The sequence below is a fragment of the Pelophylax lessonae genome (genome assembly GCF_965119305.1).
Source record: "Pelophylax lessonae genome assembly, chromosome: 10".
NCBI classification, from domain to species: Eukaryota; Metazoa; Chordata; class Amphibia; order Anura; family Ranidae; genus Pelophylax; species Pelophylax lessonae.
Genome location: NC_138777.1, coordinates 217,550,894 through 217,576,571, shown reverse-complemented (window position 1 = coordinate 217,576,571; position 25,678 = coordinate 217,550,894). Strand labels below are relative to the sequence as shown.

The 25,678-nt window shown below is 44.9% G+C and overlaps 1 protein-coding gene across 1 annotated transcript in view; it reads left to right on the top strand.

Moving 5' to 3' along the window:
* GPT2 (glutamic--pyruvic transaminase 2) overlaps positions 1-25,678 on the top strand; it is a gene marked incomplete at its 5' end in the record, with an annotated part of 62,635 nt that overhangs the window by 32,616 nt on the left and 4,341 nt on the right. Inside the window, 6 exons of the mRNA XM_082269948.1 lie at positions 9,953-10,086; positions 12,579-12,822; positions 16,869-16,948; positions 17,936-18,072; positions 24,448-24,622; positions 24,845-25,000. Coding sequence (XP_082126074.1) covers positions 9,953-10,086; positions 12,579-12,822; positions 16,869-16,948; positions 17,936-18,072; positions 24,448-24,622; positions 24,845-25,000 — 926 coding nt within the window. The remainder of the gene's footprint in view (positions 1-9,952; positions 10,087-12,578; positions 12,823-16,868; positions 16,949-17,935; positions 18,073-24,447; positions 24,623-24,844; positions 25,001-25,678) is intronic.

Sequence of the window (25,678 nt, the reverse complement as noted above, 5' to 3'; positions counted from 1 at the left end):
TTACATGTACACGCCCACGGGCCGGTCCCTCCAGACATAACCCCGCACACACAGCCCAGCACATCAGTTTGTTTCTGCCTAGAGAAGGAGTAGGACCTAGGTTTCCTGCTGGGACTCCAGTCTCAGTTTTTTTATTCTTTTTAGAATATTTTCTTTTATTTCTCTTTACTCACCTTGCTAGCTAGTGTTCAGGGAAGAATTTCCTGGTGATCTAAAGCAACAATGCCGGCTTGGGCTTCGCACTAGATAATCTAGATCCTCATGATCCCCCCCCCAGCCTGGCCTACGAGCGTGAGCAGGTTATAGTCCCGCACTAGGCCTCGCCACGACGGTTCCCCTTTCCAGGTGGGCACGAGCCTGCGAGCGGATGCCTCGCTAGGACGTGATGACCTGGAACGCCCCGAGTCGCAGCGTACCCCTCGGCTGGCAGCACCCCCACTTGGGTGGGAGGCAGTCTGCCCAGAGTGGAGCCCACCCGGTCTATGGTATGGTGAGTAAATGTGTGACCCCCCCTTGCCCCTGATGGCCTTGGGGAGATGTGGGCCCTCTCCTGGGGATAATGGGGTTTGTACCTCCTGAAAGATCCCCCTGGCCTGCCCGGTGCCCAGCCTGTGTGTCCACCCCCCCTTCCCAGTTCCTGCGGGTGGCTATGTGTCTATGGCGCCTGGTGCCCAGGGGGGAGGCATGGTACTTTTGGGCTTGCTGGTTCCTGTTGTGGATCCTGAGGCCTTTATAGTGTCGGTCCCTTGCCGCATGGCTCGCCGTCTATCTTAAGTGTGGGCAATGTAGTTTTTCCCCATTGACTTGTATAGGGCAGCCATTTTCCCTGAGCTTCCAATTGCAATTGTATGGGCAGCCATGTTTGTGTGGCCTTTGTGCTGCACTGAGCAGCGTGACCTTACATTCAGGCGAGATCACTTCCTGGGCTCTGCCTCCTGCTGCTGGTGAGGTCATTTCCTGTCTCTTTCTGCATGCTGCTGGAAACGAACAGGAGGATTTTTCTCTTGAGGTGGTACAGTACTGGGGTCCTTGCAGACATATCCCTGCATACTCTGCTGTTAGAGTAGTTTAAAGGGGGACTCTGCAGACCGCTGCAATTGGTGGTGGGAACCGCGATCGGCGCTTCTTAAAGCGACAGTACTCCGTTTTTTGTAACTTACAATATGGAGTCCCAAACTGTGATTTTACCCTCAGACCCATTCTGTGCGACTCCCGGACAGTCGGGATCACAGTGGCTGGTCGCAATTTCAGCAGCTTTGGAAAGCCTGGCGACAATAGTTGATTTACTCATGAAAAAGGTTGTTAGCCGAAAACGGCCGCTGCCTTCTCCATCTTTGGGGGTGTCCTCTGATTCAGAGGCTGATGAGGTTGCCCTGGATGCTCCCCTTACCTGAGGGGTCGCTGCTGTCCTCGCAGTCTGATGGACCTGTCCTCTTCAGCTGCAGCGTGGGAATGCGCTTTAGTGGAAGCCCTTATTATTTCAGTACAGGAAACTTTAAAATTGGCTGATGAGCCCACGCCGGCAGAGACGCGGGTGGCTGTTGACTCCCAAAAGTCTCAGAAATCTGGCAAGGTTTTCCCTTGTCCTGACATTTTTCACGATATTGTGAATGACCAATGGCAGCGCGTTAAGCACGTTACTGGTGCCAAAACGCTTTAAACGCTGGTATCCTTTTGCTGAAAAGGTCTCCAACCATTGGACTATGTCACCTAAAGTGGACCAGGCTGTCTCCAGATTAAACAAATCTACCCTTGTGCCTGTTGAAGATTTCCCGGTCTTTACGGACCCAGTGGACAGGCAGGTGTAACCCCTTTCCCGCCATCTTCACGTGTTGGCGGGTTCCATTTTGAAACCGTTTTTTGTGTCTTTTTTAGTCTCACAGACGGTGACAGAATGGATTAGGGGTTTGCGGGGGTCTTTTTCCTCCGGGAAAAAAAAGCTGGAACGTTTGGACCTGGTGATCCAGGCTCTGGTGTTCTGTGTGATGCGTCTATGGATGCGGTTCTCCTGGTGGCCAGGATTTCGGCTGTGGGAATTGCGTTAAGACACATGGTTTGGCTGAAGAGCTGTTCGGCTAACCAAGCTTCTAAGAAAGCCCTGGCTGATCTCCCCTTTTTGGGAGAGCATTAATTTGGCGACTCATTGAATGAGTTGATCAAGGGCTTGACTGGCAGAAAGAGTACTCTTCTTCCCCAGTCCTCCAAGGGTAAGACACCCTGTACTAAAGGGGGTCCCTCCTTTTTCTGCTCACAAACGTTTTTTTCTCTAGCGCTCATCGACAGACGTAGTCCTCGGTGATACACCACCTTCGGGTTATGTTACCTCCGCAGGAGCAGGACTAGACAGGAAATTAAAAAGCTCTGGCCACACCCTAGGGGCAGTCCCAGAGGGTATATCCTCTCTCTCTCTGCCTCAGCAAATCAGTTATTTTCTGTCTAGTTAGGAGTAAGGACCTAGACACCTTGCTGGGATCTTAGGTCCTGGCAAGAATTTTTTCTTAAAGGATTTTTTTAGACAGCTTTTTCTCCAGTGTTCCTGTGAGATCTTCAAGCAAGAAAGCTGAACTGGGCGACGGGCTGGATGTTGAGATCCGGTGGTCACCCCAGTTCAGCCTACGAGCGCGTGCAGGCCATAGCTCCGCGCTGGGTCGGCCGCGACAAAGTCCCATTAAAGGACTGTCCACGCGAGTTAAACGTCTCGCTGAAACGCCAAGGACCATGAGTCACGGCGTTCGTATCGGTCGACAGCCCTCCCGCCCCGGTGGAGAGGGGTACTGTCAGGAGTTGGTGCCCGCCTGGTTCCGGTATGGTGAGTAGTATGTTCCCCCTTTCCCTCTGACGGGTTTTGTGGTGAACGCGGGCCCCTCTCGGTATGGTAAGAAAGAGTCCTTTCTATCCTATAACATGTCACAGATCCTCCTACTTTGAGTGTGATTTTTTGTGTACAAAAAGCCAGGAGGCTTGGTTTGGGAGCTAACAATCTATTGTATACATGTTTAAAAAATGTAATCTGTGGCATTCTGGGAATCTTATGGGTTAAGTATAAGCTACCTACCAGTCAGAAGCCACGGACATGTAGACTGCCTTCCAAATCAGATCTCCAGCTATTAGCAGGCCTCCCGAACGGCCATGCGGTCCGCCAGGGGCCGATACCGCCAACCACGCCATATCCCCAGGCAGAGACAGTGTTGTGTGCAGCACACCGACATTCAGCAGGCCGCCGCCATTTTTTCTTGCAGGATCGCACGAGCCGCCATTTTGGCGTAGCCTCGTGTCTCCAGCATGGGGGCGGCCATGTTTGAGGTGATCCTACACCTCGTGGAGCTTGGGGGAGGCGCCGGAAGGCGTGCAGAGGGGCGGAGCCGCCTCCTTTCTTCCTGGGCAGCCAGCCAAAAGACTTCCTGTTTGTCAAGACAGCGCTGTAAGCTGTTGCAGTTTAACTCTGAGCATCAAGTGGTGAGCCTGGGGGTCTATCTCTCTCTCTCTCGATCGATAGGGATCCCTAAGCAGGTAACACTAAGGGGCTTTTTTGTGGCGCTGGGGGTCAGAAAAAAAAAAAAAAAAAAAAGTTTTTTTCTTTACTTTTGAATTATATTATCCAGGAAGTAACTGGAGTTATTATGGACCCTGCCACACATATTCCCCCACCTGTTTCCCTCGAGGGGGCCTCGGGACCCGCCGGTGCACAGAGTATAGAGTCATTTACAGCAATTTTGGAGTCTATGGTGGCTCGGGTGGAGGCGGCCTGTCAGGGACGGGGGTCAAGGAAGCGACCCCCGCCTACCCCTATACCATCTGACACCTCTGACTCAGATTCAGAGATGGTCACGGCAGTTGCAGGTTCCTCTGCAAGGGCTGTTATCCCAGGTAAAGCCCCCTCAGACAGTGAGGAGGACGCTTCTTCTCTTGCTATAATTCAGGAAGAAGCATTGGTGGACGCACTAGTTGTGGCAGTGCAAGAAACCTTAAAACTTGAGGCTTTACCGGCAGAGGCAACTGAAACAGAGAGGCCTTTTGGGACTAATAAGCCCATCAAGACGGCGAAGGCTTTTCCTGTACCTAAATGTTTTGGTAATCAGATTAAAGGAGAATGGGAGCATTCTAAACGTACCTTTACTATTTCCAAGCGTATTGCTAGACGCTATCCGTTTGAGGAATCCATCATTAAGAAATAGACGGTACCACCAGTCGTGGATCCGCCTATTTCCAGGCTGAATAAAGCCACGGTTATTCCAGTGGAGGACACTTCGTCCTTTAAGGATCCGGTGGATCGAAAGATAGAAGCAGAGTCCCGCACTATCTTTTCTCTGATAGGGTCAGCATTTAGACCAGTAATCGTTATTGGTCTAGTTTCCCAGACACTTACGGAATGGGCGAAGATGGTACGCCAAGATCTTAGGGGAAAAGATATTCCCCAGGAGACATCTGATTTGATGGAACAGATCATACAAGGGCTACGGTTTATCTGTGACGCAGCCTTGGACACTACTCCCCTATTAGGGCATGCATCTAAGTTAGCAGTGATCCTCAGACGTGTGCTGTGGTTAAAATGCTGGTCAGCTGACCTAGGTTCCAAAAAGACCTTGACCAATCTCCCCTTTCAGGGGAATCGTCTATTTGGAGCCAACCTAGATGAAATCATTAAGGATGCCACTGGGGGCAAGAGCACTTTTTTGCCACAGGCTGCAAAAGCTAAGGGACCTCGCAACAAGCGAGGACCTTTCTTTACCGCCCATAAAGGGCGCCCGGCTGGTACTAGCGGGAAATGCAAGACTCCTCCAGGAGGGTTCAAGAAGGGGACCAACCCAGCCAAACCCGAAGCAAAGGAGTACACAGCCTGAAGGTGCGCCCCCACCCGGTTTCAGGGTGGGGGGACGTTTTCACCGGTATTCAGGACATTAGATCGAGCATCAACCACTACTACCGGTGCGATTCTTCCCTTCCAACATTTAAGTACCACAGGAAGCGGTAGTTACCGTTCCCTGAAAAGATCTTTTCCTTTACCTTTTCCTAAGATTAGTCCCGATACCTCACAGGAATCGGATCTGGTTGACCAGATAGGCCAAGTAGCCTCTAGTCGGGTGACTTCGGTCCCTGAGGTTCAACCAGAAAAGATCACTTTTCCTGATAACTATCAGGTATCTGATAAATGTGTGGGAACAGAAAACGACCAGACTTTCTCGGATGGTCAGGGCCAGATAGCTCTAGGGACGCCTGGTTCAGATCCAATCAGCGCCAGTGGTCCTAGAAATTCTAGGCTGGCCTCCTCAAGCCGGCCTGGCCGACTTGGACATGTTAGTCGCAGACGTTCCGTGGGAACTTCGTCTCAGGGAGTGTCTGTGGTCTCAAGGACCAATTTACCTTTGTGCTTTACAGTCGCTGGTTTTAATGGCCTGGCCATTGAGACCCAAGTACTGAAGGACAGAGGTTTGTCTACTTCAGTCATTCCTACCCTTATTAAAGCAAGGAAAGCGACTTCCAGCAAAGTCTATTATCACACATGGAAGACTTATATTGCGTGGTGCGAATCTTTAGGATTTCCTCCACGTACCTATTCGGTGACTCGAATATTGGCTTTTTTGCAACAAAGGGTTGAGCAGAAGCTAGCCTTGAGCACCATCAAGGGTCAAGTTTCAGCATTAGCAATCTTCTTTCAGAAGCCTTTAGCTACCAAATCCTTGGTGCGGAATTTCATCCAGGGGGTGCGGCACCTGGCTCCTCCAGTCCGCGCGCCCTTACCGCCCTGGGATCTTAATTTGGTTTTGTCGGTTCTACAGAAACCTCCTTTTGAAAACATCAGGGAGATTCCCTTGCTTACTCTATCCCAGAAGGTGGCCTTCTTGGTGGCTATTACTTCTGCTCGCAGGGTGTCAGAACTGGCTGCATTATCATGCCAGTCACCATACCTAGTGATTCATAGGGATAAGGTAGTACTTCATCCTAAGCCATCTTTTCTTCCCAAGGTGGTTTCAGATTTTCATCTGAATGAAGATATTGTACTACCTTCCTTGTGTCCTCAGCCCAAGCATCATCGGGAACATGCGTTGCATTCCTTAGATGTGGTTCGGGCAATCAGGGTATACCTGAAAGCTACGGAATCATTCCGTAAGACGGATTCACTTTTTGTGATCACGGATAGCCCCAGAAAGGGTTTGCCTGCATCTGCCGCGACCATTGCCAAATGGATTAGACAAACGGTGGTACAGGCTTATTCTATTAAGGGTCAGAGTCCTCCGTTCCCTGTTAGGGCGCACTCCACTCGAGCGCTCAGTACTTCCTGGGCCTTTCGCCATCAGGCGTCAGTGGTCCAGGTATGTAAGGCGGCCACCTGGTCGTCGGTACATACCTTTACAAAATTCTATAAAATTGATGTGACGGCATCGGCGGATGCCTCATTTGGCCGCAAGGTTTTGCAGGCCGCAATTTGAGGAGACCGGTGGTCTACCTCGAGGGTTTTTTTCTGTTTGAAAAAAAAAAAAAAAAAAAATTGTTTTCTCTTTTTTTTGGTTGAGTCTCATCATTAAGGATGAGCATTGTAAACTTCTAGTTGGCACCGGTTGGGCCTTCTAGATTGGGATTTGATTTCCATTTTCCCACCCCTCAGTTGTGATACTGCTCTGGGACGTCCCGAAGGTGGTGTATCACCGAGGACTACGTCTGTCGATGAGCGCTAGAGAAAAATGGATTTTTGTAAAATCTTACCGTAAAATCCTTTTCTCTTAGCTCATCGACAGACGTAGTCCCCGCCCCTCTGTTTTGGAGTTGGGTTGGGTTAAATTCTCTAAGCACTGCTTTTTCACATAACTGATTTGCTGAGGCAGAGAGAGAGAGGATATACCCTCTGGGACTGCCCCTAGGGTGTGGCCAGAGCTTTTTAATTTCCTGTCTAGTCCTGCTCCTGCGGAGGTAACATAACCCGAAGGTGGTGTATCACCGAGGACTACGTCTGTCGATGAGCTAAGAGAAAAGGATTTTACGGTAAGATTTTACAAAAATCCATTTTTTTTTGTGCACCCGGGGGCGCAAGAAAAAGGTAAGCCGTTCAGAGCTTCTGGAGGAGGTAAAAAGCATTTGGGCAAGCCCAAGGCCAGTCAGTCCGGTGCTGCTGACCAGTCCTCTTCAGCATGAAGGGGCGCTCTCACCCGTCTCAGGGGTCGGGGGACGTCTGCGCTTCTTTCAGGGACCCTGGACTTCCTTCATTCAGGACGATTGGGTTCGCAAACTGATTTGTTCCGGGTACAAGATCGAGATCTGGTCCCGGCCAGGGGACAGGTTTTTTCAGTCGAATCTTCATCTGCAGAAGTGCAGAAGTTTCGAATGGAGTCCATTTGGTCAGTGGTGGCATCCTTGAATCAGGGGGATTTTCTGGCCTTCATCGATATCACATATCTCCACATCCCTATTTTCGAGGGACATCAGTGATTCCTCTGTTTTGATCACTTTTCTTCCTATTACAAGGAATGTAAACATCCCTTGTAATATAAATAAGCATGACAGGACCTCTTTAATGTGAGATCTGGGGTCAAAAAGACCTCACATCTACACTAAAAAAGAAAAAGAAAGTTATTTTCTCAAGTCGTCTTCCAGGACAGCCCATGAAACCTAGGGCTCCTCCTACCAGGACAGGAAACACATTAAACCCAATCAATAAAAAGCATTGCCCTAATCCTCACCTTCAGTATTACTGTTTCCTCCGGACAGGGGGTAACATGTTCCTGGAACTGCTCCTGGTCTCATGGACTGTCCTTGAAGATCGGGATTAAAGATGCATCTTCTCCTGCCCAAGTGTGGTACCCCTTAGATATGCAATAGGGGCTGACCGCTGTCTCCTGTTCTCGAGGTCCAGAGAGGGCAGGACCATGGATGTCGTCAGTGGATCACAGGGGGAGTCCTCTTCCGTTCCTGGCGGTGTCCTTGGAGCAGCACAGGCTGTGTACCCGTGATGCCGCCAATTCAAGCAGGGAGAGCGGCCTGCAAGTTTGAATTTGGCACCACGAACGGAGAGGGTGAAACTCCTGCGTTCCACTCTGGCCCAAGGAAGTGACCGGGTCGTTTCCGGCGCATTTTCTTTGCTCTTTAAGTTCGTTGCCAGAAAGCGACGTATGGCATCGCTCCGGTCCTCCAAGGCCACAGAGTCGAGTGGGGGCCATTTTGCCCTCACTCGACTTTTTGCCTGAGAGGAGAGCGGACCGGATCGTTTTTTTCCGCTACCGACTGTACTGGTAAGCGGGGAAAACGACCGGGGAGGGGCGGGGGACACCTCTCCCGCCCCTTCGCCCCCTCCCCCGTGGCGAATGTGCTGCTGGGACCAACCTTATGTTAAAGCGGATCGCCCGGCGTTTAAAAAAATACCGGAGTTACCGGAGTTATGGCAGCTATCTGCTGCCATAACCCCGGTATTTAACATCTAAGTACCAACGTAAATACACGGTGGGTGGTCCGGAAGTGGTTCAATGTGCTTCTCATATTCCGCAGTTTTTCCACCTTCACCCTTGTGGATCTCAATTAATACAATTGTGCGGTGACTCCCACCACCTTTCACCCCTGCGCTCACCTCCAGTTTTGACCTGTTTCCAGGTCTAAAATGGCCTTCCCCTGCTGGGGGTAATTCCAGGCTCCTCGGCTGTTGAATCTCTTTCAACTCTCCACTCTCCTCACTGAGCTGGCTTTGTCTGGACTTCTTTCCTCAACGACCCCTCAGTATAAACTATACACTCCCATTGTGTAGTATATAAAGAATTCACTTTTATTGCATAATATTCACTTACATTAAAACGTGGGACAGTGCGCTTTAAAAAAATCATCTGATGGGGCAGCAGCTCCCAGATGCTCTCATATGTTCCACAAACACAGTCCTCTGTCCAGGGCTGCTGATGGGCGGGGACCACCAGTCTTCCTGTAGGGGGCCCGGGCACACAGGGGAGCCCCAACAGCACAGGGAATCAGTGCGGTCGGGAAGGGGCCAAATACAGAAGGAAGCCCTGTGCAGCTCTCTGCAGCAGCTGAAAGCCAGTTTCTCCCCCTCTTGCCAGCTTTCACCTGCTGCAGGGAGAGACACAGACACAGGGCATTGTTCCTTTAATTGCTTCTCCTACACCGATCCCCCTCCCTGTTCTGCTTGCTTCTGACTCCCCTTCCCGTTTGCCCCCCTTTCACTGTGCTGCCCCCCTCCCGCAGCGCTGCAGGCTTCCCTGCCCTGTTTTTTTTTTTTTTTTTTTTTTTTTTATTTTTATTGTTATTTTATAAACAGTACAAAGACAAAAATCAGACAGACATTCAAAATAGCCTGAACATCAGGCGACTATTAATATAATAAACAAAGCTTCAGCACATGTGTGCCTTTGTGCTGAAGCTTTGTTTGTACAGATCAGAGGTTACATATAAGTAAAGGAACAATATATCTTTCCCATCTTTCACAGGTACGTATGACATAAATATACTCTATAATTCCTTATCCCGACATCAGTGGTCTTAAAAAAAAAAAAAAAAAAAAAACTCCACACTAAGGGGACAACACTGGAGCTGACAATCAATCAATTGCACGCCAGATCCAACGCATATACATCAAACAAAACTCTGGACACACATTTATCCAGTCAAAACAATATATAAAAAAAAAAATGTAAACATTGTAATAAATAATTAAAAAAAAATTTAAAAATAAATATCGTCAACATTTTTTTACATTTAAAAAAGTTATACATTTAAAAAAAAAAAAAAAATGTAAAAGACAATTTAAAAAGGGCTAATTCACTCAGGTTGTCTGTTATTTTTGTGCCTGCTAATAATGATTTTAGTGTACATTTAGTGAAAATGTTGTTGTGATAAATTTGGGGGGTAGGCAGTACGGGGCCCCATGATTTCTAACAGCCCTGCCTCTGTCACCCGACTCCTCCTAAAGTCTAATTATTATTGTTGTTTTTCATGCTAAAGTGTTTCTTTTCTCATTTAGGATCCTACAGCACCAGCCAAGGTGTGGCCTGTATCCGGGAAGATGTTGCTCAGTATATAGAGAAGAGGGATGGAGGGATCCCTGCGGACCCTGACAATATTTGTCTGACCACTGGAGCAAGTGAAGGCATAGCTGTGCGTACATTATATTTTACAGCTTTTATTTTCATAGATTTACCCACTTGACCTCTGGAAGATTTTACCCCCTTCATGACCAGGCCATTTTTTGCTATTCAACATTGCGCTACTTTAATTGACAATTGTACGGTCATGCAACACTGTGCCCAGATGAAATTTATATAATTTTATTTCACACAGAGAGCTTTCTTTTTGTTGTATTTGATCGCCTCCTGGGTTTTTTTATTTTTTATTATATAAACAAAAAAACATTTTTTTGGGGGAAAAAACTAAATTTACTACTTTCTGTTATAAAACATATTCAATGAAAAAAATCTAGTTTCTTCATAAATTGAGGCCACAATGTATTCTGCTACATGTCTTTGATAAAGAAAATCCCAATAAGTGTATATTGATTGGTTTGTGTGTAGCGTCTACAAACTATGGGATATATATTTTAATTTGCACAGCTATAGACTGTATATACTGTAATGGCGGTGATCAGCGACTTAGTGTGACTTTGATAGTGTGGCGGGAAATCTGCCCTAACAGACATGATCTGGGAGGGTCACTAACTGACATCATTAGTGACACTAATATGGTGATCAGTGATAATACTGTACTAGTGACACTGGCTGGGAAGGGGTTAACATCTCTGGGTAATTTTGGGGTTAACTGTGTGCCTAACCATTAGTAATGTGTGTTGCTTTTACTTTCCGATCGGCTGTTTTTTGGCAGGGAGAAAAACAGCCAGATCGCTGTTCCTCTGCACACAGAGTTCTGTGTTTTTGTAAACCCAGAACTCTGTCTGTGATTGAACGTAGCCAATCAGTTATTTGCCACCCGCCCACAGTATTTTTAAAGGCAGGCCGGACAACGTACCTGTACCTGTACATGGCTGCCTGTCTTCCGGGTTCGGGGCGTGTGTATGCGCCCCCTCTGCTCACCCGTTCTGTGAATGGACACAGAATGAGTTTGGCAGCAGATTTCAGCCAATGATTTTGACTGAAGTCTATCAAACTCATGCTGTGCCCATTCACAGAGCAGGTTGGCATAGAGTGGGCACACACTCGCCCTGAACCTGGAAGACAGGGGGCCATGTGCAGGTACGTTGTCCGGCCTGCCTATGTCGCTCGCACACAGTAAAACATGATGCGGGCGGGTGGCAAATAGTTAAAGAGGTTGCAAACCCACATTTTATTATTTTATTTTTTTCAACCTGAAAGAGAAACCCATAATGAGCTAGTATGTATTGCATACTAGCTCATTATGAAATACCCTAGAACGAGCCCCCGCTTACCTCTATGATATATGTCTATATATATATATATATATATATATATATATATATATATATATATATATATATATATATATATATATATATATATATATATATATATATAAATATGTGTGTGTATATGTATGTACTGTGTGTGTGTATATATATATATATATATATATATATATATATATATATATAAAATGTGTTTTTATATATTTATATAAAAATGTGTTTTTTATATATATATAATGTGTGTGTGTGTGTGTGTGTGTGTATATATATATATATATATATATATATATATATATATATATGTATATATATATATGTGCGTGTGTGTATGTATGTATATATATATATATATATATATACCTATACCCGGTGGTGATCAAATACCACCAAAAGAATGCTATTTGTGTGAACAAAAATGATATCAATTTTGTTTGGGTACAGCATTGCATGAGTGCGCAATTACCAGTTAAAGTAGCACAGTGCTCAATAGCAAAAAATTACCTGAGCACCTGAGCTAAATTTTGAGTGTCATGGCAAAGGCTGTGAATACTTATGTACATGGGATTTTTTCCTTTTTTATTTTTATTAAATTTTTAAAGATTTCAAACAAACTTCTTTAACCTTGTCATTATGGGGTATTGTTTGTAGAATGTTGAGAAAAATAATGAATGTAATCCATTTTGGAATAAAGCTGTAACATAACAAAATGTGAAAAAAGTCAAGTGCTGTGAATACTTTCCGGATGCCCTGTATGTACATGGCCGGCATATGTTTTGTGTTGAGAATACGTTGAATTGCCCACTCCCAGCATTGTGACCACGTTGTCATCAGCTCCCGGTCACTCAATGAGCTTGTAGGACAGGCTCCTGATCATGTGATCATTGACAGCTGATCACATGATTAGGAAGGCCATGTGACACCTCCAGCATTACCTTAAAGGGCCAGCTCCCGCCAGTAGTAAATGTTTTTTTTTTTTTTTTTGTTTAAGAAGTTAAAAAAAAAACTGATCTAAAACCAACATAGTTCCTATTAAAGGGCAATTTCAGATACCAAGTAAATCATTCAGTGAACTGATAGTTCAGGGAGCTCTGTTTAAATCTGTAAATCACTTTGACTCAGGCGATCTGTTTTAAATGGAAAATATTCATGCCTATCAGGAGTGTGCCTTGATTGAAAGTTTTTGTTTAGGATGGCTTTGTTTTTCTACCTTCAGAGCATCTTGAAGATCCTTGTGTCGGGGGAGGGGAAGTCCCGCACCGGAGTCATGATTCCCATCCCGCAGTATCCGCTCTACTCGGCGGCCATATCCGAGTTTGATGCAGTTCAGGTGAATTACTACCTGGATGAGGACAACTGCTGGGCTTTGGATGTCAATGAATTAAGGAGAGCTTTGTATCAGGCTAGGGCGTACTGCAACCCCAAAGTGCTGTGCATCATTAATCCGGGAAACCCGACAGGTAAGCTTAGCGACCAGCCATGTTCAACAAGGCTATAAATTATGATTTCTATGAAGAATAAAATAAAATGGTTTCTATATTATTATATAGGATTTATATAGCGCGGACAGTTTACGCAGCGCTTTACAACTTGAGGGTAGACAGTACAAATACAATACACTTTATTACAGTAGGAATCAGAGGGCCCTGTTCATTAGAGCTTACAATCTAAGATTTCTTTGGAGAATAAAAGTTAAAGCTTAACCCTAGGCTCTGCCCTGCTAGAGCTCCCCCTACTGTATGTGTTGCTTTTTTTTATCTTGCATTTTTAGATGTTTTCAGGCTAGTTAGGTGAAGCATTGGGTCTTCTTCCCCTTTGCTTCCTCTGCAGACCAGGGGATCCCATGCTGATGCAGTGAGGGATGCCAATGTGATGACGTCAGCACTACTAATACATTGTGAATTAAAGGGGCTATAGTAACTCCCCCCCCCCCCAGGGGAAGGGCCATGATGCCCTTTCATTCATAGTTTATCCTCAACATTGGGCATCATTTAACCCAGAAGACTGAGGACACCATGTGGTGAAAGAGCTGTACTGCAGAGGAGTGCCCAAAGTTAGGCTTTGAAGCCGAAAAAGGGGAGACTGGTAAGTTTTACTTAGAGGATTTGTGCCCTTTTGCGCTTCTGTTGAGCAGTAGGAATCCCTTTCTTACAGAAGTGCCAGATTACTTGTGACTTTTTTTTTCCGTCTGGTCATAGATATGATCGCAACTCTTTACTTCTTCAATGACCTCAGAACCAAGGCCAAAAAATGTATTGGAAGAGACACCTTAATATTGTAAAACAGTGGTCCTCAACCCTGGTCCTCAGGGCCCACTAACAGCCCAGGTTTGCAAGATAACTGAAATACATCCCAGGTGATATAATTTGCTGCTCAGTGTTTGCAGTATTCTTGTCTGCATCTTCTTAAGGCAATACTTAAAATCTGGCCTGTTAGTGTGCCCTGAGGACCGGAGTTGAGGACCACTGTTGTAAAAGACAGATGGAAAAGAAGCAGCGCAGTTAAGAAGTTTACCAGTAGCAGCCTCCTGTTCACCATTTTGTTGTACTGTTGATGTATTCTATATGGGAGAGGATCAGTGGAATGCACCTGTCCTTTGCTACTGTGCAATGTTATTTGTACTCTCTCTTGTCTTTTGAAAACCTTAATAAACATCATTGATAACGGAAAAGAAGCCACGCAGAAGGGCAAATAAGGTGGTAGTTTGGTGAAAATTTTAAAGATAAAAAGTGTATTACCAATGCACTCACAAACATCAGAGATAACAGCAGAGTTTGGGGGAATCGGGTGTTCCAGTATACAATCCTCCACCCTGGCCTGATAGCATTAGCCAGACTGAGGAAGAGGAGTGTTTCTGCGCCACAGTGCCAACATTTCGGGGGGCGCCTCTCCCTCAAGAGGACTTAGGAGGGGATTTGCATACACTCACGCTGCTCTCTCTCAGCAGAGACTGTTTGAAAGGCTTGGACTCTGCTGGCCAGGGCAGAGAATTCCATACTGGGACACCAGTTTTCCCCCAAACTCTTCTGTTTTGCTGATACTCCTCTGATGTTTTTGAGTGATTTTTTAATCTTGTTTTTGTTATTAACATTTTTCAAAATTTCTACATAATTGACCCTTCTGTGCTGCTTTTCTGTTTGTCTTTTTCATGCTACTGGGAGCCCCCACTCCTCTCCAAGCAAGCCGGCTGCACTACCTCTCTCATTAGCATTAGGTTTAGGTGTGGATTGTATATATGCAAGGACTGTTTTGTGTACTTGTATTTGTAGCTATAAGATATGATGTTTTTGTGTATTTTATGGTTGTCACACTATAGCAGTGCGACTACACCCATTATCCTTACTTAAGTTGCAGATGACACTAAGCTATGCAGTGGAATAATATCCTTACAGGATGTCTCCAACTTACAAGCCGACCTCAATGCAATGTTTAATTGGGCAACTATGTGTTAATTGAGGTTTATTGTAAATAAATATCAAGTTATGCACATGGGGGCTAAGAATATGCATGCATCATACATACTAAGGGGAGTAGAACTGGAGAATCAATGGTGGAGAAGGATCTGGGTGTTCTTGTAGATCATAAGCTTAATAATCGCATGCAATGCCAAGCTGCTGTTTCCAAAGCAAGCAAAGTCCTTTTTTTTTTTTTTTTTTATATATATATGTATACTGTATATATGTGTTTATATACTTAAACTCAACATCACTCACCATGTCACATAAGGTGATAAGGGTATTGACACAGAGAGAGATATAATGTTGCCCCTGTACAAACCTCATCTGGAATATGCAGTTCCAGATGAGATCCAGATCAGTTCCAGATCAGTTTTTGGGCTCCAGTTCTCAAAAAGGATATCGGGGAACTGGAGAAAGTGCAGAGAAGGGCAACCAAACTGATAAGAGGCATGGAGGAGCTCAGCTATGAGGAAAGATTAGAGGAACTGAATTTATTCTCTCTTGAGAAGAGGAGATTAAGGGGAGATATGACCAATATGTATAAATAAATAAGGGGTCCATATAGTGAACTTGGTGTTTGAGTTATTCACCTTAAGGTCATCACAGAGGACAAGGGGGCACTCTTTACATCTGGAGAAAAAAAGATTTCGTCTCCAAATACGGAAAGGTTTCTTCACTGTAAGAGCTGTGAAAATGTGGAATAGACTCCCTCCAGAGGTGGTTCTGGCCAGCTCACTAGATTGCTTTAGAAAAGGCCTGGATTCTTTCCTAGGTATACATAATATAACTGGTTACTAATATTTATAGGTAAAGTTGATCCAGGGAATATCCGACTGCCTTTTGGGGATCAGGAAGGAATTTTTTCCCCTGCTGCAGCAAATTAGATCATGCTTTGCTGGGGTTTTTCACCTTCCTCTGGATCAACTGCAGGTATAGGATTATGTATATGGGATTGTATTAAATATCAATGAGTCTTCAAAGCTGTTAATGAAAAGTGATGTAAGCGGGAAAAGGAGTGTCCAGAAGGAGCCGTCACCGACACCCATTCACACTGCCTCTTACCCCTTAATGTGGACCCCCAACAAAGGTCCTCAATTGAGCACTGTCATAAAATTCCTGGAGTGATACCGCTGGATCACATAACCAACTTTTCCCAAATGGAATAAAGAACGGCTGCCCACAACGTCTTCCCCAGTCTCATTCGATGTAAAGGTACAAAAGGGGGCATATCATAGTGTAGTATGTTTGAATAAAATGATTTATTGATAAGAATATTGCACTCCCTTGTATAGATACAAATTCACACATCAAGCATGGAAACCGAGTGTTTCCAACCAGAAACATGGCCACCATGTCAGGGTGCACAGTGACGTCATGTGTCGCCACTCCTCCCTACGTGTTTCGTCAGTGATGACATTGTCAGGGGCATTTTTTTACCTTTACATTGAATGAGACTGGGGAAGATGTGGGCAACTGTTCATTATTCCATTTGGGAGAAGTTGGTTATCTGATCCAGCGGGATACACTCCAGGAATATTATAACAGTGCTCGATTGACCTTCTTTGTTGGGGGTCCACATTAAGGGGTAAGAGGCAGTGTGAATGAGTGTTGGTGACGGCTCCTTCTGGACATTCCTTTTCCCTCTTACATCACTTATCAGTAACTGCTTTGAATACTCATTGATATTTAATGGACTGACATGTGTATTAGTGCTGCACTTTGTGACATTTGTATTTTTTATGCCATTATTCCTACATGTATGTGCTGGCAGCTCATTTTTTTAAATATGAATAGCTTTTAACCTAGCACAGCTATTTTTGTGTTATATGAGATTGTATGGTTGTGTTTTTTTTTTTTTGGTTGAACTAATCTTTGCTTACTAAGGTGTAGTTGAGCGGCTAAATTTTTTATTTTGTTTGTTTTTTGTACATTATTATTGTAAACCCTTAAATAAAATACTAGAATAATATAATAAATAACATATGTTTATTGTTGGACCAGAACCAGCTTAGCACCTGTAATTTCAGTATTTTCCCTTTTATTTCCAGGGCAGGTCCAGAGCAAACGCTGTATAGAGGAAGTCATTCACTTTGCCTGGGAAGAAGGCCTTTTCCTATTGGCAGATGAGGTAACACAGGATATTCACATGTCTTCTCTTTTAGGCTGCTTTCACACTGATCAGTTGTTCTTTCTGTTTTTATTGAAGAAAAACACATGACCATTAAATCCTATGGAACTCTTCACACTAATCAGTTATGAGTCTGTTGCGATTCTCAAAATTCTTGCAAGCTGCATTTTGGTGCAAAAAATTAGATGCACCGAAATTTTGGCGGCCGAAACATATTGGGCGAAAATGGTGTTTTCTTTATCGTATATCACGGGACAGAGAGCTGGTAATAATAACTATTTGGGTTATACGCCACCTATAGGTGAATGAACACTGGCAACCAATAGACAGGAAGTTCCTCGTATATAAGCCCTCCCATACAGGAAGAACATCAGTTTATTTCGCCAGTGTCTTGAAGGTGGTGGTCATGGCTGTTAAAGCTCTCCAAAGTTTTGTGTTGTCCCAGAAAAAGGGGCGATCTAATCGGATCCATTCAAATGGCTAAGCGCTAAAAGGATGGTACCCGAGCCTCTGCAGCCGAAGACCCGAGGTTCAGCCTGTAATGTGGCCCTTTGGGCGCTGGACCCTGGGAAATGGAATCCTGGTTAAAATACTTACCCAAGGCGATTCCAGCAGGGTGTTCTACAGGTCCAAGGGAGTGGACCCCATATAACAGGGGCACCCGGTCCTTGATGGTCATGGACGGAGCCTGCCGTGATGGGTCAAGGTCCTAATTGTTTTTTCCATATTTTGCCAATAGAGACAAAGGTGCTGATAATGCTGGTGGACATCAAGTCCGCAGTACCCACCACTGGGCTCCCGCTGTGTGTGAGCATGCACGCACCCTACCCAGGAGATCTGTATCATGTGTGTAATATATACATGATTAGGTGCACAGGTGCTGCCCTGTCGCAGAAAAAATGCTATTACGGCAGTCCTGAAAGGGTTAAATGGTGTTTACTGAATGCTGCCTTGAAGTATTTCTCATGTGTTGTCTGTATTGTGCAGGTCTACCAGGACAATGTCTACTCGGACCGCTGCCAGTTCCATTCCTTCAAGAAAGTTCTGTTTGAGATGGGACCAGAGTACAGCAATAATGTGGAGCTTGCCTCATTCCACTCCACTTCCAAGGGTTATATGGGAGAGTAAGTGTCCACAATCTGCGCCATTAAACGATTATAATAGTCTGCCATTCATTTACATATAGAGTAATACTCCTGTTCCTATCCCTTCCAGCCCTGCCCCCTGTATTTACTCATCCACCACTAGAGGTCAGTGTAGAAAGCATTATTGATCCTTACTCTTTACAGCATGTCATCATAGTGTGCATTGGAGGCTGCGGCAAGTCAGATAGAGTCCGTCTAATTTCCTGGCTGGAGGACAACCTTACACATCTAGCCCTTTCTTCCTCAGTGGATTTCAGTTCTTTCAATCTTGGAGGCTCAGCATCACATGTGGGCATTGCTGAGGGCGGTCTACATGCAAATGCAGCCTACATAGGAACGCTCACTCCTCCAGATTTCAATCCACCTATCCAGGCATTTTAACATTTGCATAAGGCTTGGTCCACACAACTGCCGCTCACTGGATATTTTCTCTTTTTCCCACCATTCTCTGTAAACACGAGAGATGGTTGTGCATGAAAATCCCAGTAGATCAGCAGTTTTTGAAATACTCAGACCAGCCCATCTGGCACCAACAACCATGCCATGTTCAAATCACTTAATTCCCCTTTCTTCCTCATTCTGATGCTCAGTTTGAGCTTCAGCAAGTTGTCTTCACCATGTCTAGATGCCTAAATGCATTGAGTTACTGCCATGTGATTGGCTGATTAGCAATTTGTGTTACCAAGCAGTTGAACAGGTGTACCTAATAAAGTGGCCGGTGAGTGTATATTTCAGTCAATCAAGTTCCAGGGTATACTTGCAATTGACTAGTGCCCCATAGTGGTGAATGAGATTATAGACCAATGTGTTGAACCACTAATTACCACTTCTGGACCGGAAGGTTTACCCCCTTAATGACCAGGCCATTTTTTGCGATACGGCACTGCGTTACTGACAATTGTGCGGTCATGCGACGCGGGACCCAAAAATAATTGACATTTTGTTTTCCACAAATAGACCTTTATTTTGGTGGTATTTGATCACCTCTGCAATTTTTATTTTTTGTGCTATAAACTAAGAGCGACAATTCTGAAAAAAAGAAAAAAAAAAAAATTTTTCTGCAATAAAACATTCCCAATACAAAAAAAATATTCGTCAATTTAGGCAAATTTGTATTCTGCCACATATTTTTGGTAAAAAAAAATCCAGATAAGTGTATATTGATTGGTTTACGCAAAAGTTATCGTCTACAAACTAGGGAATCGATTTATGTCCTTTTTATTTATTTATATATTTTTTTACTAGTAATGGCTTTTTAGCGGGACTGCGACATTGCGGCGGACAGACCAGACACATAACTGACACTTTTGAGGGAATCAGTTGCATTACTACAGTAATCAGTGCTAAAAATATGCACTGTTACTGTACTAATGACACTGGCAGGGAAGGGGGTAACACCAGGGGCGTTCAAAGGGTTAAGTGTGCTCCTAGGGACTGTATGGGGGATGGACTCACTGGATGAACATAGAGATCTGTGTTCCTAAATAAGAGGAACATAGGATCCCTGTCTTCATCCCTGACAGAACAGCGGTCTGCCTTGTTTACATCAGCAGACCGCCCTTCTGTCTCCATGGCCAGCGATCGCAGGTGGCCGCCAGACATCGCGTCTGCTGGACCCTCTGATTGGCTCCCTTTCTGGCAATTCGGCGTGCGCCCCCACTATCTATTACAGGAAGCGATGTACAGGTACATAGTTTCATGTAATAGAGCCGACCTGGTTGGAAAGTGGTTAAGGATCTTCTGCTACTTATCCAGTCACATTCCACTTAGGTGTGAAAGCTGAGTGGTTTGTTTTTGTTTTTTTTAGGTTTTGGATGGAGTGGGGAAAGAATCTCTGCCAAGTTTTTTTTTTTTTTTTTTTTTTTTTTTTTTTTTTAGTCTGGCCTAGTGTGGATCTTCCCTATTTTTTATTGTCCTGATGACCAAATGGGAAGTTTAGAAGAAAAGTTCCAGCTTAAAAAACGTAAGGTGCCCGCTTAAAGAACGGTGACGGTGCAGCTGCTCCACCCAACACGTTTCCCCTCAGAAGGCGTCAACTGGAATTGGAGTTGCTCCAATCCCAGTTGACACCTTCTGAGGGGAAACGCGTTGGGTGGAGCAGCTACACCATCACCGCGCTCGGTCCGCACTGCAGGCGGCCGGGCTCTCCTGTCCTACCTTACGTTTTTTAAGCTGGAACTTTTCTTCTAAATATGTAAGTGCAATTCTTTCATTTATTTAATAAATTAAGGATAATGCACTATTGGCTACTTCGTTTGTTCACATGCCATACATTGGAAGTCCGGCTCTGTCTGTGAGAGGTTCAGTGTCCTCTGAGTACTCAACCAAGTCTGTCCCTGGAAGTGGCTCTCGGGTGTGGGAATTTGGAGGTCTTTGGCTGGAAGTGGCTTCAATGGCTAATGGCGGCGCGTGCACAACGCGAGGCCCAGCGTCTCTCCAGTTTTTCCATCAACAGCAAGTTTATTCACGCAGAACGGGCTTGCATACATCTCATACAGCCGACAAGCATTACTAGATATCGGCAATACTTACAGATACGGACTTTCAATGGACTTTGATCTCCCTCGGGAAATCGACCGAACACCGCGGACTGCTGATCCAGCTCGGCCGACAGCTAGTTCACAGCGCCAGCGGCGAGACCGAAAACAAAGGAGGGGGACAGCGAGTTCACAGTGCCGGCGGCGAGACCGGAAACAAAGGAGGGGGAAGCGAGGCAGCATCAGGGCTAAGGCTAAACCCGCATCAACCATCGATTCCAAGCGTCTTCCTTGCCAATGTACGGTCTCTTGCTAACAAAATGGATGAGTTGCTGCTCCGGATATCATCACACAAACGAATTAAGGAATGTAATATCATGATTTTTACGGAAACATGGCTCAACAACAACATTCCCAGCAGCGCCATTGAGCTCAGGGGTCGCAGTGTTTATCGGGCGGACAGGACGGCAGAGGACTCTGGTAAGTGCAGAGGTGGAGGTCTGTGCATGTATGTCAACAACTTATGGTGCACGGACTCTACTGTTACTGAAAGTCATTGCTCCGTTCATTTAGAGTATTTGATGATTAAGTGCAGACGCTTTTATTTACCGAGATAATTCTCAGCCATTGTTGTGACTGCAGTGTACATTCCACCGGATGCTAATGCTAAACTAGCTATGGAGGAACTGCATGCAGCTATCAGCAAACAGCAGTCTGCACATCCTGAAGGAGCTATCATTATTGCTGGAGATTTCAATCACTCCAATCTGAAATCTGTTTTACCAAAATTTCACCGCAATGTCTCCTGCTCTACCAGAGGGGATAAAACACTGGACCAGGTGTATACAAACATACCTGGGGCATACACAGCCATTCCCCTCCCCCACTTGGGTCAGTCTGATCACCTCTCCTTGTTCATGCTACCCAAATACACACCATTGATCAAACATGTGAAACCAGCTCTGCGGACAGTAAAGGTATGGCCAGAGGGGGCCATTTCTTCTTTACAACAGCAGTTTCAGGATACTGACTGGAACATGTTTGCCTCACAGGCTACACTGGACTCTCATACAGACATGGACACTTACACATCATCTGTTTTGGACTATATTAACATGTGCATTGACAATGTCACTACCGTCAAACACGTGAAATGTTTTCCTAATCAGAAGCCGTGGATGAACTCTGAAGTCCGTCTCCTGTTGAAAGCAAGAGATGCTGCCTTTAAATCTGGCAGTGTAGAGGACTATAACAGAGCCAGGTCCAACCTGAAAAGGGGCATTAGGAAAGCAAAGCTCATATTCAAATTACACATAGAAGAGCACTTCCACAACTCTGACCCCAGACGCATGTGCAAAGGCATCCAGTCAATCACAGACTACAAACCTACAGCTCAACCAACCAGCAGTGCCTTTCAACCGAACGAACTTAATCACTTTTTTGCTCGTTTTGACCAATGCACAGGACATATTACACCAACCATGGTCTCTGCTATTATTTACAGCTCACTTTCATTCTCTATAACGGACGTCTATTCAGTGTTTAGCAGAGTGGATGCACGTAAGGCAGCTGGCCCAGATGGCATACCGGGACGTGTTCTCAGAGCATGCGCTGGACAACTGGCACATGTTTTTTCTGACATTTTCAATCTGTCACTGGCTCAAGCCACAGTACCAACATGCCTGAAGACCACTACTATCATACCAGTGCCTAAGCACTCAGCTGCTGAATACTTGAATGACTTTCGCCCAGTTGCACTCACCCCTATTGTTATGAAATGCTTTGAGAAACTGGTCCTGAATCACCTTACTGCGGGCCTACCACCTACACTGGACCCACACCAGTATGCCTATCGCCCGAATAGGTCAACTGAGGATGCAGTTTCCACAGCTCTTCATTCTGCTCTCACCCACCTGGATAAGAGCAATACATACATTAGAATGCTGTTCATTGATTTTAGCTCTGCTTTCAATACAGTCCTCCCCACTGTACTGATCACTAAGCTCAGGGAACTGGGTATCTGCACCTCCATTTGCAGATGGATTCTGGACTTTCTCACCAACAGACCCCAATCTGTCAGGTTGGGAAACCAGGTATCCTCAACCCTCATTCTGAACACTGGCATACAGCAGGGCTGTGTTCTGAGCCCACTGCTCTACTCCCTGTTCACCCACGATTGTGCTCCTCTGTATAAATCCAACATCTTTATCAAGTATGCGGATGACACCACCGTGGTCGGCCAGATTGAAAACAATGAGGAATCGGCCTACAGGGAAGAGATCTGTAATCTGGCAGTATGGTGTGCCACCAATAACCTGACTCTCAACGCCACAAAGACCAAAGAGCTCATTGTGGACTTCCGGAAATCCAACAGCAGGAGACATCTACCAGTCAACATCTATGGAACCGAGGTAGAGCGAGTCTCCAGTTTTAAGTTCCTGGGAGTTCACATCTCTGAGGATCTGTCCTGGCAGCAGAACACGTCAGCTCTGGTAAAAAAAGCACAACAACGTCTGTATTTCTTGAGAAGTCTCAAGAAATCTCATTTGTCCCTGGGGATTTTAACGAGCTTCTACCGCTGCATCATTGAGAGCATCCTGACCAACTCCATCACTGTATGGTACGGAGGCTCCACTGTGAGTGAACATAAAGCACTGCAAAGGGTGGTAAAAACCGCTCAACGCATCACTGGCACCCAATTACCTACAATTGAGCACCTTCACCACAGCAGATGTTTGCGCAGAGCTCACATCATCAAGGATTCTTCGCATCCCAGTCATAAACTGTTTAACCTCCTTCCATCAGGAAGGAGATACAGAAACTTGCGCACTAGAACCAGCAGGTTCAGGGACAGTTTTTTTCCATCCACCATCATATTACTGAACTCAACATTACACCGCTAATCATTACAAAACAAACACAAACAAAAGACTGTATGTAACCTCTGTACTATACATGTACATACTACATAGTATATCTTTTCACTCCTCAGTACATCTGCACTATTTATATCTGTATGTATCTTTATCAATACTGTACATTTTGCCCAATATTTCACATTAATTTGTGTATATATATTTTTTAATTATGCTAGATGGTTATCTGCACTGTAAATATGCTAGATATTTATCTGCACTTTTGCACGATTGCTACATTTTGCACTTCTGGTAGATGCCAAACTGCATCTCGTTGCTGTGTACCTGTACTATGCAATGACAATAAAGTTGTATCTATCTATCATTGTTTTGGGGCTGCTGGAAGCGTCTGTTATATCCATTGAGGCTCAGTTCATCCCATCGCAAGATACCTATCTGCACTGATTTCAATTGAGTCTGGTAAGCAGCCATCCATCCGTGTGATCACTGTTGGGTTGCATGCAACACTGGAATTCGTCATGCATGCAACCCTGCAAAAGGATTCAATATGAACTTTTCCACTGTAATCATATCTTTATTCACTATTGGACTTTGAGCACTATTTTTTTATGGTTGTATGTTATTTTTTTTTCACCGATTTTTGCATTTACTTTTTAGAGCATATTCATGGTAAGATTTTGTTTGTCCACTTATCTTCTCACTAGCAATTTAAGCCATGTTTATTATATTAACGCACTAGTACACATTTTACATTTATTTTTTCCCAAGGTTCAGGGAACTCTAGTTGCTGCTTTTATACCACAAGACTAGCCCATCTTTTTTTACATATAAAAGGGAAATCTTATTGATGGCATGGACAGCAAGAAAACTTTAACTCGCCTTCTTTGTATCCAAATATTGAAACAGAGTTTTTTGGCTGACATTTTCTATTGTTCTTGTAGTTGTGCAATAATATAGGTGGTTGTGTATGTTTTATAGTACATGATTTTTACATCTCCTAGATGCGGTTACAGAGCAGGTTACATGGAGGTACTGAATCTGCACCCTGATATACAGGCCCAGCTAGTGAAGATGCTGTCTGTCCGCCTTTGCCCGCCAGTGTCGGGCCAGGCAGCGATGGACGTCGTCGTGAATCCGCCACAGCCCAATGAAGAGTCCTACGAGCAGTTTATCCGGGTATGTTCAGCATGGGCAATATCACACCATTGTCCTTTGTTCCTGGTGTGGATGTTTTTCCTTTGTAAGAATTGCTGTAAGTGGGAACTTATCCAGCTTAGCTTTTAGAATCTGATAAATTTGTTTTATTTACAGTGGAGTTTTTTTTTTTATTTTAGTGGTGTCTTTTTTACTGATAATGGCCCTATGTGCTCTAGAAATTTCTGTATATTGTTCCCTCAGGAGAAAGCAGCTGTCCTTGGGAATCTCGCTCAGAAGGCCAGAGTGACGGAGGAATTATTTAATCAGGTTCCAGGCATTCAATGTAACCCCCTTCAGGGTGCCATGTATGCCTTTCCCCGGATCTTCATCCCACCTCGAGCCGTAGAGAAGGCGAAGGTCAGTTCCGCACTGTTACATATGGCCAGAATCACTGATTATTCGCTACAGTAAGCCCCCACTACCACAGTGACCGCCGCCTTCCAGGTCCCATGCTAAGTGTTTGCCCTGATGCATGGGGGGGGGGGGGGGGGTTATGTCCTCGGTTTTGCACAGGTGCCATTTAGAGGGCATCTCAAAGAATACAAGACATTCTCTGCTTGCACAAGAGAGAAATATTGATTTCACTGGCCCATCCCTTTGTTTTGTTTTTTTTTTCATGTAGTGGAATGCAGCAGATGCAATAAAAAGATAACTTTGCAAAAAATACATTCTTGGTACGGTATTGCATGTTCAGTCTGTGTACAGGTACATCCTGTCAACAGAAGTGAGCTCTCATAAAGCAACAGTATAAAGGTGAGACTATATGTAGACAGGGAGGTAACATTAAAGATGTAACAAGGATACTAAGGTTTGGAGACCCTTATAAGCGGACCATGTAGGCACCAGCCTAGGTTTAGAGGAGGGTCCCTCAGACGTTTACGTAGTGGTACTCGTCAGGGCTTTTCTTTTCTCAGAGAATAGGTTCAGGAACTCCCCCCCCCCCCCCCCCTTCTGAGCAAGCCACTACTTGCCTCTGCCCCCTTCCCACCACCCAGTTCTGGCCCTTTTTAGAGAATACAGAACCAAGTATTATTT